This window comes from Telopea speciosissima, chromosome 9, assembly GCF_018873765.1.
Source record: "Telopea speciosissima isolate NSW1024214 ecotype Mountain lineage chromosome 9, Tspe_v1, whole genome shotgun sequence".
Classification (NCBI taxonomy): domain Eukaryota; kingdom Viridiplantae; phylum Streptophyta; class Magnoliopsida; order Proteales; family Proteaceae; genus Telopea; species Telopea speciosissima.
This window is the reverse complement of record NC_057924.1, coordinates 4,965,994-4,982,637: the sequence shown is the minus strand read 5'-3', so window position 1 is coordinate 4,982,637 and position 16,644 is coordinate 4,965,994. Positions and strand designations below refer to the sequence as shown.

The 16,644-nt window shown below is 38.7% G+C and overlaps 2 protein-coding genes across 3 annotated transcripts in view; both read right to left on the bottom strand.

Annotated features, from left to right (window-relative positions):
* The window catches only part of LOC122639659 (VPS35 endosomal protein-sorting factor-like), a 51,836-nt gene extending 41,717 nt beyond the window's left edge, over positions 1-10,119 (bottom strand). For both annotated transcript variants that reach the window (XM_043832543.1, XM_043832544.1), the window contains exons 1-8: positions 9,944-10,119; positions 8,987-9,208; positions 6,219-6,249; positions 5,847-6,031; positions 4,458-4,617; positions 3,844-3,940; positions 2,667-2,836; positions 2,292-2,449 (exon numbers count right to left, since the gene is read on the bottom strand). In XM_043832543.1, coding sequence (XP_043688478.1) covers positions 2,292-2,449; positions 2,667-2,836; positions 3,844-3,940; positions 4,458-4,617; positions 5,847-6,031; positions 6,219-6,249; positions 8,987-9,208; positions 9,944-10,048 — 1,128 coding nt within the window. In that variant the 5' untranslated portion in view covers positions 10,049-10,119. The remainder of the gene's footprint in view (positions 1-2,291; positions 2,450-2,666; positions 2,837-3,843; positions 3,941-4,457; positions 4,618-5,846; positions 6,032-6,218; positions 6,250-8,986; positions 9,209-9,943) is intronic.
* A 3,763-nt stretch (positions 10,120-13,882) lies between these two features.
* On the bottom strand, positions 13,883-16,185 carry LOC122640283 (putative pectate lyase 2). The gene is made up of 4 exons (XM_043833433.1): positions 15,451-16,185; positions 15,261-15,364; positions 14,862-15,000; positions 13,883-14,104 (listed from the first exon to the last, which is right to left on the bottom strand). Exons 1-4 carry the CDS (start codon positions 16,183-16,185, stop codon positions 13,883-13,885), a joined length of 1,200 nt encoding a protein of 399 aa, XP_043689368.1.
* Between the last annotated feature and the right edge of the window lie 459 nt (positions 16,186-16,644).

Genomic DNA, 16,644 nt, shown 5'->3' with positions numbered 1-16,644 from the left:
GGCCCGTGTCGCTGATTCATACCACCACCTGAGGAGGAGGATAGCATGGAGTCCATGGATATCAGTGTCAGGAGCTTGACTAACACTATCGGAGGCATGACTAAGGCCATGGAAAGTGTGTTAGAGTTATTAGATGTTTTGGTCTAAGGATATTTTAGGAACTGGTTAAGTTCTAGCAATCCTATTATGTATTTTCTTTCTCTTTTCCTTTTTTACTTTTTACCTCCCTAGGGAGGTGGATGTAATATGTTTATTATTATCACGAGGGTCGTGTGCATTCACAAACAACCCAAACTTTCGAGCCTCGTGCTGGCGGGGATGATGAGGACCCCGAGTGGTCGCATTCCAGTGATGGTTGTGATGGTGGTGATGGGGGGTAATGAGGATGATGATGATGATGATGACGAGTATATGGCATCTCACGAGGGTCGTGTGCATTCACAAACAACCCAAACTTTCGAGCCTCATGCTGGTGGGGATGATGAGGACCCCGAGTAGTCGCATTCCAGTGATGGTTGTGATGGTGGTGATGGGGGGTAATGAGAATGATGATGATGATGATGATGATGTCGATGATTGTGATGGTGATGATGAGGGATGCGTGAGAGGTACCAATACCAACTGGAGCCAGAGCCAGTGCGCTTCACATGCGAGACTCTGTTTACTTATGCCACACAGGATGAGGACCACAATGCACGTGCAGAGCCTGCAGACTCGAGAGGCCCGCGTCGCTGATTCATACCACCACGGTCACCACCTGAGGAGGAGGATAGCATGGAGTCCATGGATATCAGTGTTAGGAGCTTGACTAACACTCTCGGAGGCATGACTATGGCCATGGAGAGTGTGTTAGAGTTATTAGATGTTTTGGTCTAAGGGTATTTTAGGAACTGGTTAAGTTCTAGTAGTCCTATTATGTATTTTCTTTCTATTTTCCTTTTTTACCTTTTACCTCCCTAGGGAGGTGGATGTAATATGTTTATTATCATCAATGAATCAATATAGCTGCGTGGAGAAGACTCTCACACACAACACTTACAACCGTAACACCTTCTTCCCTTCTCCCTTGTTTCCTTCTTCCTCTCTTCTCTTCCTCTTTCTTCTTCAACATTCTCTTCTTTTCCTTGTAGCTCTAACCTAAAAACTAACTGAGTGGAATGCATGGGGAGCCGTGGCGTGCACCATCATATGGATATGGTAGGAAGAGCACTGATTCTAACTATAGTCACTATACTGGGTATGGTCAATTGGGCAGGTTAGCTCTTCATCATCAATACCCTCTATCTCTGAGTATGAGGGTCAGTTATGCACTGGGCCAGGTTTGTGGCATCCCCCCCAACCATACATGCCAGTTCTAGTTCCACATGCACCATCCAGTAGCAGCGGCTCTCATTGGAGTTCTACACGGTTCAGAGATTCATAACCTAGGTTAGGGTACCTATAGTTTGTTGATGATTCCATTTATATGGCTTATGTGGAAGACTTCGAACGATTCTTCCACCATACTATGACATGACCAGCTTATGTGATACAGTCGGAGGCTAACTTGGTTCGGCAACGGCAACTTGCTAGTGGATTTGATCCATCTTGTCACTCGTTTCAATACAAGGAGTCTAGGACTCTAGTATGGGGTGACTTGTTGCTTGTATTGTTGACTCCGATAAATTTGACTCTTTGTAACAAATCCTGACCCGGCTCACCTGCCTCTGAAGCTAGAATGACTGCCTACCCGAGGCGACCAGAGAGAGGAAGTGGGATGTAGAACGTTTGATGTATGATTTATGAAATGGTTCATAAATTGTTGTGTTTTCATTCCTAATGCTTATTTAAGTTGTTTTACTTGAATTATGTGTTCTAATACTAAAGATTGTGTGGAACTCGGTGTATATATACAACGTAGACTACCAACCTAGGGTCCAAAGTCAAACTATACCATTTTGGGTGTGAATTTAAAAAATCTAAGGGTTCCACTACATTTAGAGGATCTAAAATAGGCTGTCCTACAAGTTTCACGACCTAATTTGGCCATATGGGCCCCGAAACCCAACATCGAAACTGACAAAAAAAAATACCAAGTTTCGGTCAACCAAAACATTTTGGTTTTGGGCCTGACTGAAACCGAAACCTCGAACCTAGCCCATATCTATGCTGAAATTATTTCAAAAGATTTTCATCATACATACACAATCAGGAACAAAGTAACTCTTTCAAACAGGTGTTTAAAGTTCGAGACAAAACATATATCAATAAGTGACAAGGAGTATAATTTACACATGTACTAAATTACTGACCTGATCTGTATCCTTAAGTAAGCATTTGATAATCCAACCGATGGCAGGTTCAAACAGGCTGACAGACATTTTTCTATCTTCTGAAGAATTCCCATTCATGGATTCTCTTCCCAAAATAATCCGCACTTTGATGTCATTAATACAAGTAACAAGATATCCTGTCCCAAAATTGTGAAGAAGTTAACATGAGACTAAGAAATAGATGCCTAAAGACAATTAATTGCATATTAAGTAGGGTTTCCCAATCAGCAGCATCTAGGCAAAAGCATGGCCAATGCTGAAATTGATGCATACCCTAGAAAATTTTCAGCATGTGAATATATAATGCATATATAAACAGGAGTACATATGCATGCATTATGCATAAAATTTTACCTATATTATGTGGTGGCAATTTCTGAGCACATCGGGCAAGATATAGATGACAATATGCAGATGCCAATGGATCTGCTAACCCTCTCATCATCATAACTAGGCGTTTGAGATTTTCCCAAGGTCGGTCATGCAAGAAACGCCAGCAACAAAATATCGCCAGCTCCAAGTAACTTCAGTGTAGAACACATTGAACAAATGGCATCAGAAACATTAGCCCTATTGCAAGAAGAGAATTTTGAAAAACTAACAAGTTGAAAAAAATGAAGTTTACTGAAGCCACTCTTTCCAAATGGATGTCAGCATGCGTTCTATCATATCTGTGATTACCTTACAGATGTGCATGCAGAGTCAAAGAAACCATCTTATCTACAATTCTAGCAGTGCCTACAGTTCTTCCTCAATTGAAGTTATAAGAGTTTTCTACCTCTTTGAACCACATTACAAGGAGCCAACTTAACTACTATCTCATAAACGCCACTTCAATTACCACCCAAGGCATAAGAAAAGTTTCACTTTAAAACCACTGCACAAGTGTATTTCAGATGAACCAATGATCACTCTATTAGTAACTGATAATGTAATGGACTAAAAGGAACAAAACAGCACAGAAATAGGGAAGCCATACTCAATATTAGTGATGTTGTGACTGGAATGCCAAAATAATTTTTTTCCTATATTTTATGATAATACTATCACATCTTTCACAAATCAACAATGAAGCTCCAGAAAGCATGTTCAAACGACTGCAGCATATGGAAAGGAAAAAGTTTGTACAATGTCTCTAGCAAGGATGGTTTACAAAAAAGTATAGGAGCACAAAAATAAACACTAAATAAGACAGCATTGAATAAAAATAAAAAATTGAAAATGTACATCTAGGTTCCTATGTAGCCATGCTCAACAAATGTGGCACCAAATGGAGACAATAGTAGACAGTACATAATGAATCTGGATGAGGCTCCTGGGCTCAATTAAGGCTAACCCTGAGTGCATAGACAATATGTGACAAGAAAGCTCCAGTGTGATTCCTATATAGATTGAAAGAAGAAATTTCACCACCTTTCCTAAAAGTTGGAGCAGGAGCAGACAAATATCAGAATATCTACAAGTAAACAAAGAATGAAAATTTCTCAGAAAACTTCACATGAAAAGAAGCATTGGCATAGCAGAACTTTACATGCGTGGAAGAAGTTCGCGAATGGAACCAATTTTGCAGAACCAATTATTACAAGTTTCTTTGGCGTCAGAGCAAACATCACTGGCTTCAAAGTCATCTGTGACAAATTGCCATTTGTTAGTATCATACACAACACTGACAATATTTTTATTACAAGATCTTTAAGTGATAAAAAAGAACATCGGCAAACAAATTGAGATTGAATTTCTGCAGACAAATTTCTTGGTTTTCAAAGCCTATGATGTCACTTTTTCTTTCTAAACCAAGACATATTCTTAAAGATTTGAATTTGGACCAAAGAAAATTTGCATGTATTAGGAACAGGCACATTTTGACTTTTTGGGGCCTTGATATTGCCCTCTTGCGGCCTCCCTCCTCTGCGTAGGCTGGTTGGTCGCGCTTTCCCCCTCCCCCCTCCTTTTCTTCCCCTTTTCTTTTTTCTCTTCTTGTATATTGGTTCTCTCTTCCCTGCCCCCCCCTTGGGGTTCGGTAATATATTCATTTACCAAAAAATAAATTTTGCATGTACATTTGCAGACATACATAATGAATCCAAACCCTCAAATTTCACAACCAATCATCTCTCAACGAGGACAATGTCATAAAAAACAAACCTGGCAAGGAGCAAATCATGGTTCCATCATCAGCATACTCTGCCTTCCTTTTAATGCGTTCCCACACCATATCTCCAAGTATATCCAGTACATCCGTAACTAAAACAAAGACTGTAGGATAAAATTGTAAAACAGATGTATCCATCAGAAGTCTAGCAACCTGCCAAAAAAAAGTTCATTATGAATTAGGCAAATCTGCATTCTAATGTCATGTCCATCATTCCCAAAAAAGTGGACATTGATTGGTACAAAATACTGTGTACTATTCCTATTAAGAAGCCATTGTGTTAGCTAATACATTCAAGGTTAGAAATGAATAAATTATCAAGTTAATAATCTAGTTACAATGAAATATCTAATAAATGGACATATGCAGTTTAATAGTTAAATCATAATTGTCTACATTCTCAGTGAAGGACTATAGCTTAAAGAAAAATCTCCCAAAATGAAAACTTAAGATGTGATGTCCATAGTAATATAGGTCATGAGGAATTAAGATAGAAATAAAAGGATTCAATAAAATTAGCGTAATCAGTTTATGAAAATAATGCTGACAATTATTGGTAAAGAATTAGTTAATATCATTCAATTAAACTGGGTGGGTACTCTAAAATGTCAAAGAAGAGCAGTATCTGATACTTCTTTAAGTTATATTGATTCATGAGCAGTGCACTACCAGTTGCAGCCTGTATGACCATGTAGCCTAGTAAAGTACAGTAAAAGTACATGACCACAGCCTTTGAGCCTCAAGGCACTGTTATACTCAAAATGATTAGACAGTCAATTGATTATGAGCTTATTCAGATTTCAAAACAAGTGTAAGCATAAGACATATGTGTTTTCTACATACTGAAAAGAGAGTAAGAAGTTTCTTAGAGAGATGTTTCATTAGACATTTAGAATTGCATTTGCAGACTTCGCTTTAACAGAAAAGGTACAGGATCTACTGTCTAAAAGAAGAATACCAATAGCTAAGAGTGTCTAAGTCCATTGCAATGGAAATTCACATTGTATTAATGCAGTTATGGGCCACGGGTTCTGGAAGGAGTTCAACATATGAAGTAGTGTTTTCACTTTCTTCTGCTTGATTTGTTAAGTAAACTCTAACAAGAAATATTCTTGAATATATTTTGTGTCTTCCTTAACTAGAGGGAATGCTTCCCCCTTTATACAATTTCTCGTTAAAAGGGAAAAAAAGACTACCTCAATAAATTTTATTCCTAACCAATCCCAAAAAAATTAAAATAAACATCTCAAAAATTTTCTTTGACAGGCAAAGCAGAAAATTTTATTAAAAAGAAGGGAATGCACAATGGTATGACAACATATGTGGATAATTATCTCAAATATCCACCATAGAAATAAATAGAATGAGTCCAAAACTCTTGCCTTGATTGATAATTTCAAAGCTGTTACACGGTCCTCAGCTCGCCAAGCATGAGATATTTCATCTTTAAGTTCATGTAATCGTGAAACATACTCTTGCCGTGTAATGATCTTGACATCTGCCTCAGCTTCTTTTTGTGGATCATCCAGTTCTTCTAGATGCATTCTTGTTGGAGGTTTCTCATATTCTGTAAGACTCCACATCAAATAAAAATATGAAATCACATACCTGTTCCAATCAACATATATTCAGGCAGCGATAAACGTAAAACTAAGTAATGTTTTCTAGTATTCAAAATGATTCCCATTGTTATCTATGAAAAAGAAAGGATTTCCCATTTTTAGAAAATGGAGAGAGAGAGAGAGCTATCATACCCTTGCCACTTTTTACTATTACGTCGGACATCTGTAAAAGCAATAAGGTATCACCATTACGAGCAGAAAACAGATAAAACCCCATCTCTCTTTGAAATCAAAATACAAATTTAAAATGACCAATAAAATAAGAACTAGCCATTGCAGATTCTGTAATATCTTTTTTTTTTATAGGTAATATCAAATTTATTCACAAGAAAAGAGAAGGAAGAAGAAGAATGTACAAGCCCATAGGGGCCAAATAAAAACCAGCAATCACATGTAACTGCCCTACATAGGAGAACAATCTCCAAAGGCAAACCACAAAATCACCACAACAAATGAGGGAGAAAAAAAAAACCACTTGACAGGCCGAGGGAAGCTCTATAGATGAGCCCACATAACCTGCATACCCCACTGATGGACCAAAAACCTGTTCCTTCCCAACTCACAAAGCTGAATATCCATAATTATGCGAGGTTTGGTTCTGGTCTTATTGGTGAAGATCTTTGAATTTCTCTCTTCCCAAATGTGAGCAATGGTAGCACTAAAAGCCATCTTAGCTATTGCCCCAATAGAGTCACCTCCAAAATTTTTTGCAATCCATTCTGCTTCATCCAAGGCAGATGTGATCTGCCGTTTGCTATCGGAATAGAGTACCCTAATTTCCTTCCAAATGGAAGCCATACAAGGACACAAAAAAATAAATGATCTCGAGTTTCCAAACAAGCCCAACAAAAGCAACAAAAGAGGGGTTTGATAATATTCCTCTTCTTCAATTGGTCCACTGTGGGCAAAGCGGCAATCAAACAACGCCAAGTAGTAAATGAGTGTCTTGGGATATTACCATTGGAACCAAACTACCTTCGCCCATGCCACTCTAGGGCTCTGATATCTAATGGTGTCCCAAACTGAATTGGTAGAAAATTGCCCCGACGAAGTAGGTTTCCAGTATACCTTGTCTGGATCACTAGCACCAACTCTCTGAAAATTGGAAACCCGAGACCAACTATCAAGCAACACCATGGAGGTTACGTGGCCTGGATCCCAGTTTCCATGCCTGAGGATCAAGTGCACCAGAGCATACCTGTCGGAGCTTGAATCATAACAGATACGATCTCCATATCGGTTCGAGAGGATCCCATCTGAGTGCCAAGGGTCAAGCCAAAGGTTGGTTGCCTGTCCATCACCAATGATATGTTCCACCCAGACCTCTGCTTTGGACCTAATTTCAAGAATTTTCCTCAAACCCAAGAACAATTTTTCAAAACCTTAACTGTCCATATAGATTCAGATTTCAAGTATCTGTGTTGCACCCATTTGACCCAAAGGTTGTCCTTCTTAGAGGCGATTCACCAAACCTGTTTTAAGATACCTACTAAATTCATATCCTTAATTCTCTTCACTCCTAAACCACACCTGTTGACCCAAAGATTGTCCAAAATCTGTAATCTCATTCGTCTTTATAACAGCCAGTATAACCCTATATCATTTTTCCCTTTTTCCTTTCTTAAAATTCCTCTAAAACATACTTTAGCCAGCAATGTCTTCAGCATTTTAGTAATTTTGTTGTTAGAGTTAATGTACAACATAGTTTATGTTAGGAACTATAACAAACAGGAGAATCCAATGATTGGTTATAACGACTATTATACCTTTATTTTGTACCATTATAATGGAGTATAGTAACATACTGGCAGTACACTAATGAAATAATTTTCATATATTCATATATACTGTACGGGCTGAAAGGAAAATGTTACTTTTCCATTATAATAGCTGACAAGATGACCAAGCTTTCAATTCAGAATGACAAAACTGTCAACAACATCTACTGTTTTTTTTCCCAAGCAACAACTATAAATTCACCAGAACTAGCCAAAACCAAAGGTTTCTGCTGTCCATCCAAAAATCTACTTCGTACTCTTTCAAAAAACTTGAAGAGGGAAACTAACTGTTTAAAAAAAAAAAGGAAATGCGCCATGACTTCTGCTCCAGCCATTGACAGTTGGGATCCAATTGTCATTCACATATATTTACCATTTCACACAAATGCCCCATGAGTTTCAACCCAATCATGAAAGTTCAATAGCACCCATTAGGGATGGCAATGCAGCGGGTTCAACTAATACAGATACTGTCCTTCTAAAATATTGCCAAACCCTGACTAACCCACCCCCAAGAAACAATCATGAGGCCATTGCTAGGAGCAATGGTAAAAGGTTCGGGCTGCCAGGGCAAATGCCCAGGTTCGAGTCTTGAGGGCAGCTACTTACCGAAAAAAAAATGACGAAGGTTAGGACTGTCCAAACTCACCCCTCCCAAGATCCTGCATGGCTGGGACCAGCATTGGGTAATGGCCCTTTCTTAATTGGGGCAGATACCCATGGAGTGAAGCAGGGTGGGTGAAGTACAACTTCCAAACCCTCTTCCCCCCCACCCCCCAACCCAAAGAGAAAATACCATACCCAACCTAACACCTGTTTAACCAACCCCATTGCGATCCCTAGCACCCACAGTAATGCTGTTGTTCTCAAACTTGGTAACATAAGTTCAACAAATGTATCATATTGAACAAAGTAAAGACCCCACCCCTTTCTTGTTAAGCCATGTGCTACAAAACTACTTTATAACCTTGTGTCTAAGCAGAGTATCAAGTACTTGGGTGATATTTGAAGCAGAATTGTTTTCTTTTTCTTATTTGTTTCTTTGTTTCTTTTTTTATTTATTATTATTTGGGAAGAGGAGTGGGGAGAGAAGACATTTTTCATTATGATTGAGAAACTTACTGAGGAAATAGATATTGTCTTGGCAACTGCAAATCTTTGCATTAATGATCGCTTGAAAGACGCCCATTCTTTAGCTGACCGTTGAATAGCAGCTTCATTGGAGCTCCCTCTTGTAGATCCATACTCAACATCATTTCCTTCTGCAGCTGAAACTCCAAAATCTGCATCTAATGCTCTCAAAGGATCATAGAGGTCAATCTTTTCATGAAATGCAACGGCAACCTGTTACAAAAATAAATGTTAAATTCCAGTCAAGTGTGAGAGTATTTCAAAATGTAACTAGGTGAAAATTGACATATATTTCACTTGGACCATTTTCATTTTTACACTTCTGTAAGGAGTAATGAAATTCACTTCAGAAGATAATATTAGAACTATCTTCTAATTCCTCTAGGTGCTGAATTTGGGTCTCAGTGCATTTGAATGGTCGTCAGTGAGTGTTCTGATTTTCAAATTAAAAGGAAGGCCTCAGAAGGGTAAATAACATCTATGGAGTCAACGACGGAAAAGGAAGGATCCAACACCATTTTGAATTCTGTATTAGCTTATGCCTTACTTCATTGTGGTTGCTCATAGAAGAATTTTCAATTTTGCTTTCAATAAATAATAAGTTTATATCTCACTAATCCAAAATTTTGAAGTTTTGCTTCGCTTTCCATAAAGAAAGGGTGACAGAATTCGTAAGACCGTGAGATCATGGTGTATGAGAATAATTATTTCCCAATATATGGTTTGCACATATTTGTGACTGCAGAAAACTCTTGAAGAGAAGCAATCAAAATTAGACTCAAGCGACATTCTCTCTTCAGGCATGCCAACAGTTCCAAAGGAATATAAAAACACAGATAGGTTTAGATTCCTTCAGCTACATAGTAGAAAAGGTAGGGAGGAAGGGAGGAGAAGCCGTATAGGGGTTTGAAGATGAAGAAACAGTATGAAGTTAAGGGCGAGTTGTACCAGCTCTAAGGAAGATTGAACAGCCAGAGGATGAGAATCCGTCCGCATGCGAGGGAGCGAATGAGATGCTTCTTCAGCACCATAATCTCGAGTTTTGAATTCCATCGACCCTGCGATCACTTCGATACAGTTCGGCAGTCGATCTGTACCGGTCTTGTTTTATGTCTGTAACCTGTGTTCTGCTTCTTCTGGTCTGACTCTTCCGGCACGATCGGTGCTAGAATGGCTACGGGCTACGGCATGACATCTATGTCATTGTTTATATATAAATTACATCTAAGCTCCCTGATATTTATAAAAATATCTTGACGACACTCATGGTTTTTTGACATATTGCAAGTATACCCTTATTACCCTATGGGTGCTGAACCAAATCGCATGAAAAGTTGAAAACTGTTTCCCTTGAATATTGATTTGACTTAAATAACCCCCACTATTTGTAGATTTGGAACCTCCATGGCTCCATACATGTGAATTAGTAGGCATTACAAAAAACTTTGTACAAATTTAAAGAAACATTTGTTTTTTTGGAAAATGTTCTTTGTGGGGGTAGGATGTGCCCGAATACATGGGGGTGGGTATAATGACCTTTCTGCTTTCCAATGATCGAAATAATCGCCTAATCTCACCCCATGTGTTTGGGCAGAATCTGCACCCCCGTGTGTTCCTGGGTAGAGAACATAGCTCCTTCCCCCCCCCCCCCTCCCGCTCCCGCCATCCCCACCTTTTTCTTTTTTTTTGATAAATTTTAAAGAATCATTTTACCACCATAAATGTCGGTTATAGAAAATGTGAAATAAAAATTATGATACTTAACCCAAGGCTCTTATTTGCATATATCTAAAGCAGGCTTGGGGGCTTGGGCTTGCCTAGCCAAATCTGACAATTGGATAGATTTAAATTTCTTTTATAATGAAAATATGTCGAATTTGGTGACTAATCTCAACTAAATGGCACACCACATGCATGGCTCTTCCATTGCGTTTATTGAATAATAATGCTTCAAACATAATTGATTTTTTTTTAAAAATCAAGACATTACAATAAAATGTAGGTGATTGGACTTAATTGACAATTAATCCTTCTAGCTGATTATGCGGACAATACACATCTACTTGATTTTTTATATTTAGTGCTAAACAAATAACCACATGGCAAATAATAGTTGTTGAAATAGCTTTCAGCCTTGCTAACCCCCAATTGTAAATCTATAATTATATATTAAAAAGGAAATGGTGATTTTCATAAGGCTTATCACTCCTATATGCTCAATCTATGTTTTTTTTTTTTTTGTCTTTTTCTCTTTTTTTGAGGAAAAGAAATCCGAATAAGGTCTTGGCTAGTTTAATTGTTAGGGGGTGTATGGCCTTGACCCTCAGTCGCATATTTTTTAGGGAAAATCACATGATTAGCTACTTTTGAGTTTTCATATACAAAACTGTCCATCCTATGTTTGAGTTAACAAAAATAGACAAAAACAAGTTTAGTTTTACAAAACTAGACAAAACAGTGACTCTCCTTCCTTTCTCGGCAGTTCCCCTCTGAAAAAATCTCTTTTTTTTTTTTTGTTACTTGGGGTAGCAGAGAATAACGATGGCTGGGACAAGGGTAGGGTTACAAGGAACGGAGGATGCCTGGGCAAGAAGGCAATGACTGGGATAAAAATGTCTTAAAAAATAAGTGTGGGAGGGAGATATACTATTTTGTCGAGTTTTATAAACCTTAACTTATTTTTGTCTATTTTTGTTAACTCAAACATAAGGTGGACAATTTTGTAAATGAAAACCCAAAAGTAGTTAATCATATAATTTCCAAAATTTTTTTATGTGTTAATAGTACTTTGTTTTGAAAAAGGGTTAGATGAGCCACCATTTGTCTCAACTGAATTGATGGATCTTTCTTTCTTTCTTAAGGGTACTCGTTGATGGATCTTTCAAACCCCATATGTTGTCAACGAAATTCTATTTGTAATCAAAACACAACATCAATATGTTAGGGGTATTTCAATAATTTTATAAAAATAAAGGCAGATCCAAGGTTGTATCCGACATATCAATATGCCCTTTTTAGTTTTTTGCTAACGAGGGTATCCAAACCTTTGGCCTGACTATTCCCCCGTCCATATGAGGTCCATAGCCATCTTAGGACTGGGCCATTTAAGGATTTAAGTAGAAAGTCAATTAAATCCAAGGTATCCAAGGTAAGTGGTCCCAAGTAGGTAAGAGGAGTCGAACACAAGTCATCTATCAATTCCCATGCTAACTTTGCTACCCTTTGGGATTACATGCCCTTTTTATGTTCGTTTTTATGTCTATATAATTTTTATGTTCACATTAGACATCCATCTCATCATCAATGAACAAAGAGCATTTTATTAATTTTGAAAATGCAAGTCGACCATATTAATGCACTAATACCAACAAACAATTGTTTAGTATACAATAGGGGGAAAGAACGCCACCCCGGTTGCACAGCGCACATCGCTCCTACACCTAGACACAAGGGCGCGCGTAATGATCGTCGCATCCCCTGGAAAGATGGAAATAATTAGGGATGCGGTGATCATTTCACGTACCTCTGTGTCTGGGCGTAGAGGTGACATGCGTTGCGCAACCGGGGTGGCATTCTCTTTGCCTATACAATATTATATTCATGCAAAATTTCTCTCTCCTTTAATAAAAAAAAAAAAAAAAAGAGAACTCTCCCATGACTAAAAACTGTTCTTGGAGGAGATTTTCCATTTTGATGCAAAAGATAAAGTGACCCATTTGTATCAAGCTTCAAGTAGGAAATACTTGCGTGAAACAAATTAATACTAGAAGAAAATCACAACTAGTTCCATGATAATTGATAGGTTTAATACATGGTTTGAGGAATTGGTACAGGATCGGATAGATCGGCCGATTCGTATTGGTAATAGTGGAGACCAAAATCAATTCTTGACTGATCCCGTTTTGGTGAATCGGTACAAACAAGGATAAAAATGTAAATTTATTTTTTATTTTATTTTAAAGAAAACAGGGATAAACATGACCAATCAAGACCGGTATCAATCTCTACCGAGAGTACTACCAATTACTAAAACCCTGGTTTAATATGATGAAATAAAATAAATTAAAACTTTTTGCATGACTGTGTAACTTGGAAATTCTATAATTAGGTAATCGAAATTTTCTAAACTTTTCCAATAGATTCCTTAATCCTTTGCCATACTTTTCTATTCAAACTAAGGCACGATTAGGTTAGAAATTAAGTGAAGTAAAATTTAGATTTAATTAAAATATTTCTAATCATTATTAAGTATAATTCATGGACCTGGATCCTCTACTGCAGAGCTGCCCGGCAGGACTGTGCTGCCCAGACACGGTGATGCACGCAAAGACTGCCTTACCCCCACTCGAGCAAGGCTTTTGGGTAGGGATAAGGAGGACATTGCATGCAGCACTGTGTCTAGGCAGCACGGTCCTGCCGGGTAGCTAGGCAGTAGAGGATCCAAATTCAACCCTGTAATTAACTCCCAAAATTTTACATGGTAAATGAAATTTACTTTGGGGGAGTTCTCAAACTCTAAAGAAAGAGAAAATCACACAAAGTTAGGAAGGAAGGGGATAATTTTCCCAAAACTCAATTTCCAATTCACCAAAGCCTGATACAAATGGACCATGCAAATCTTTTGCACGAAAAATGGGAAATCTCCTCCAGGATCGAACTGTTTTTATACATGGATGAGTTCTCAAGGTTTATAAAAAAAAAATGGTGAGGAAGACGAGAGAAAAAAGAGAAACTTTGCATGAAAATGGAAAATCTCTTCCATGAAGTGTTGTTGCTTGTCAATTCATTTTATATGTGTGAGTTCCGAAAGTCTAAAAGAAAGAGAAAAGATCACACAAAACTAGGAAAAAAGGGGAAAGTATTTCCAAAACTCTAAAGCCTTTTAGTTTAGCATGGTTGTCCTGGAACACAGAGGATGAGGGGACCAGCATCAGCTGTTAAGGCAGGAACCATGAATGCCGGTGCAGCTGTGAACGACTGGTAATCGACATATTGTGGGGAACATGTCCCATACCCAGATTGAACAAAATAAGCTCCATTCAGAAATACATCATTTGAAGATCTCCATTTCCAATTCACCCACCCACATTCACAGTCTCTTTTAGTCACCTGTGACACAATTCAACAAGAAGCAACAGCTAGACTTTATGAGGTGTGATTATTAATTATAAGTATATTATATATGAGATTTTTTTATTGATATCCCTTAAGGTCTCAAATAATTTACAATTTAATTCCCTTTTTAATCCTTTCAATATAACACAATTTTTTTCTTAGTGAGGGTAAATCTTGTCGTCATTTCACATGTACACTAAAAAAATGTGTAAAAATATGACAATTACTTCTAGGATCGGTGCGTTCTCGGACTCGGCTCCTGTCAATCCGAGCAGCAGTGCTACATGTGCAGCACCTGAGATGAGGCGGTGCGCATTGACCGCCTTACCCCTGCTCGGGCAAGGCGTTGGGCAGGAGTAAGGCGGTCAATGCGCACCGCCTCATCTCAGGTGCTGCACATGGCTGCACGCTGCCCGGATTGACAAGATCTTTTTCGGAGCGTTCTCTGTGGGGGGAGCTTGGCCATTACGAGGCAAATGCCCATGAGAGAGCACATAGTATGGGGTGGGGGTGGTCATTTCGTCCACCACTCTGTCTGCATGGGCGGGTATACCCTCCCACAGAAAACTTCTCTTTACTTTCGATAATGACATAATGAAAAATTACTTTCAAATTATTTTGAAAAACGTGCCTTTATTATCCTAGACGTAAAATACTTTTGAGAATAACACAAACGTCAATAAAAAAAAGTGTTAAATTTTAAATACTCCTATAGAAGTGTCATTTAGACTCTCCGGCCCATTGTATATACCTGTTTAAAATCGGTACTGTTGGACGCGACAAAGTAGTTTCCTTGGCTAAAGATTGTTGGATCGGCGCTCCCACCGACAGCATACAGTAGCCATTGATCGTATCTATTGTTCACTACATGGGCATACCCTAACCTGACCCTGCAATGCAAATTAATCACCAAACCAACATTATTACACAAAAATAGATACTATTTTCTAAGGGAAAAAGGAGCCTGTCCGAGAGCATAGTTCCTATGCTCGACACAGCCCCTTGTGAAATAATCACCCCGCCCCATGGAAGACGGAAATGTCACCCTTGTTGACGCTTCTGTGCACACTTTCATTGGTCCCATGCTGGGTTAAGGGTTTGCTGCCATGGCCAATGAGGGGGCACGGAGGGGCATCCAACCATTTCTCACCTTGGCATCCTCTGCACACAACCCCGGCCAAAATAGTTAAAGGCCACAGTAACTTTCAAATCCTTGTCCGCGGTAAAAGCATCATTGTGTCCCAACAGCATCACCTGTAAATAAAACCAAACTCATCATTTAGAAACATTTTATCTTAACAAGGAATGGTTAGACTAAATGGAATGGACTTGGGCCGTACTTTGTTGTGTTGGGTGAAGTAGTTATTGGAGATGGTGACTGCTGTTGAACCATGAGTTACATCAGTGAGGCCATCAGCACATCGTGCGAGATAGCAGTGGTCAATCCATACGTTCGAAGAAGCAAAAACAGTAATGGCGTCACCATCGGACCCAAGTCGTTGGCCGACATGTGTTGGGGAGCTACGCACCATCCCTGGCTTCCCAGGTATACAATCATGTACACTAATTCCATGTATTATAACATGACTCACACCTTGGACTGTGATGCAAGGTCCATAAGCTATCTCCACCTTAGCTCCTCTCCCATCTATTGTCTTGTAACTGTTCACCATAAGCTCATTCTGTAGCTTAATGACCATATCCCTATCAAATATTATCCATAGAGGCTCTGTTTGGATTGCACCATACCGAAGTGTGCCCGGCTTAGGATTGATTGGATCATCTGCTTCAGTGGTAACTACGTAAGTGTTTCCGTATTTTCCTCCAATCGCTCCCTCACCAAAGCCTGTGGCGCAATCTGCCAAGGCACGCCGATTGGATGCCCAGTTAGAATTCAAGCGCCAGCAACTGTCAATTTTGTTCATGATTTTCTTTTCTGAATATCCAGATAAATTGTCGTTGCCATTGCCGTGGCCGGAGCCGGAGCGGGAGCCTCCCCAGTTTGCCTGTGAGGTTGAAACTAGACATGCAACTAGGAGGTATGAGAAGAGGAAGGAATGGGTTGCAGAAGCCATGTTTTGGGTTGCCAATGTCCATGCATGAATATAGGACCTTATAAATATCAGACAAGAAGTGGGAGCCCATGATTTTTAAGAGTCCAAATATTGTATATGGTTTTAATTTATTTTTTTTATTTGTGTAGTGGACTTCATAAGAAGCGATGTGGTTGCACGAAATGGGATCTGTTAACGTGGACTGTTGCTGAATTGATACTCATATAGGTTATTTAATTGAGGCGATCTCTACTTGTGTTGAATGAAGCCTACATAATACTACAAAATGGGAAAAAAATCAGTCTCCAAATCTAAAGCTATTATTAATTCTTAGTATTAATAATAGTATAATCGAGTCTGCGTGTCTTACGTGCAAAGATAATCTAAAAGAGACACAAAAAACAAACAAAAAAGAAAAGAAAAGAAAAGAAAAGAGAGAAAATAGAATAGGGTTTTGCTCTAATGAGGTCCGGGTGTAAT

What these genes read in the sequence shown, in the direction of transcription:
- LOC122640283 (XM_043833433.1), bottom strand. Translation starts at nt 16,185, where the DNA reads ATGGCTTCTGCAACCCATTCCTTCCTCTTCTCATACCTCCTAGTTGCA. An exon ending in TGTGTGCAGAGGATGCCAAG is followed by an intron (nt 15,001 to 15,260) that starts GTGAGAAATGGT and finishes TTTGCATTGCAG; the next exon opens with GGTCAGGTTAGGGTATGCCC. An exon ending in ACAGTACCGATTTTAAACAG is followed by an intron (nt 14,105 to 14,861) that starts GTATATACAATG and finishes ATTGTGTCACAG; the next exon opens with GTGACTAAAAGAGACTGTGA.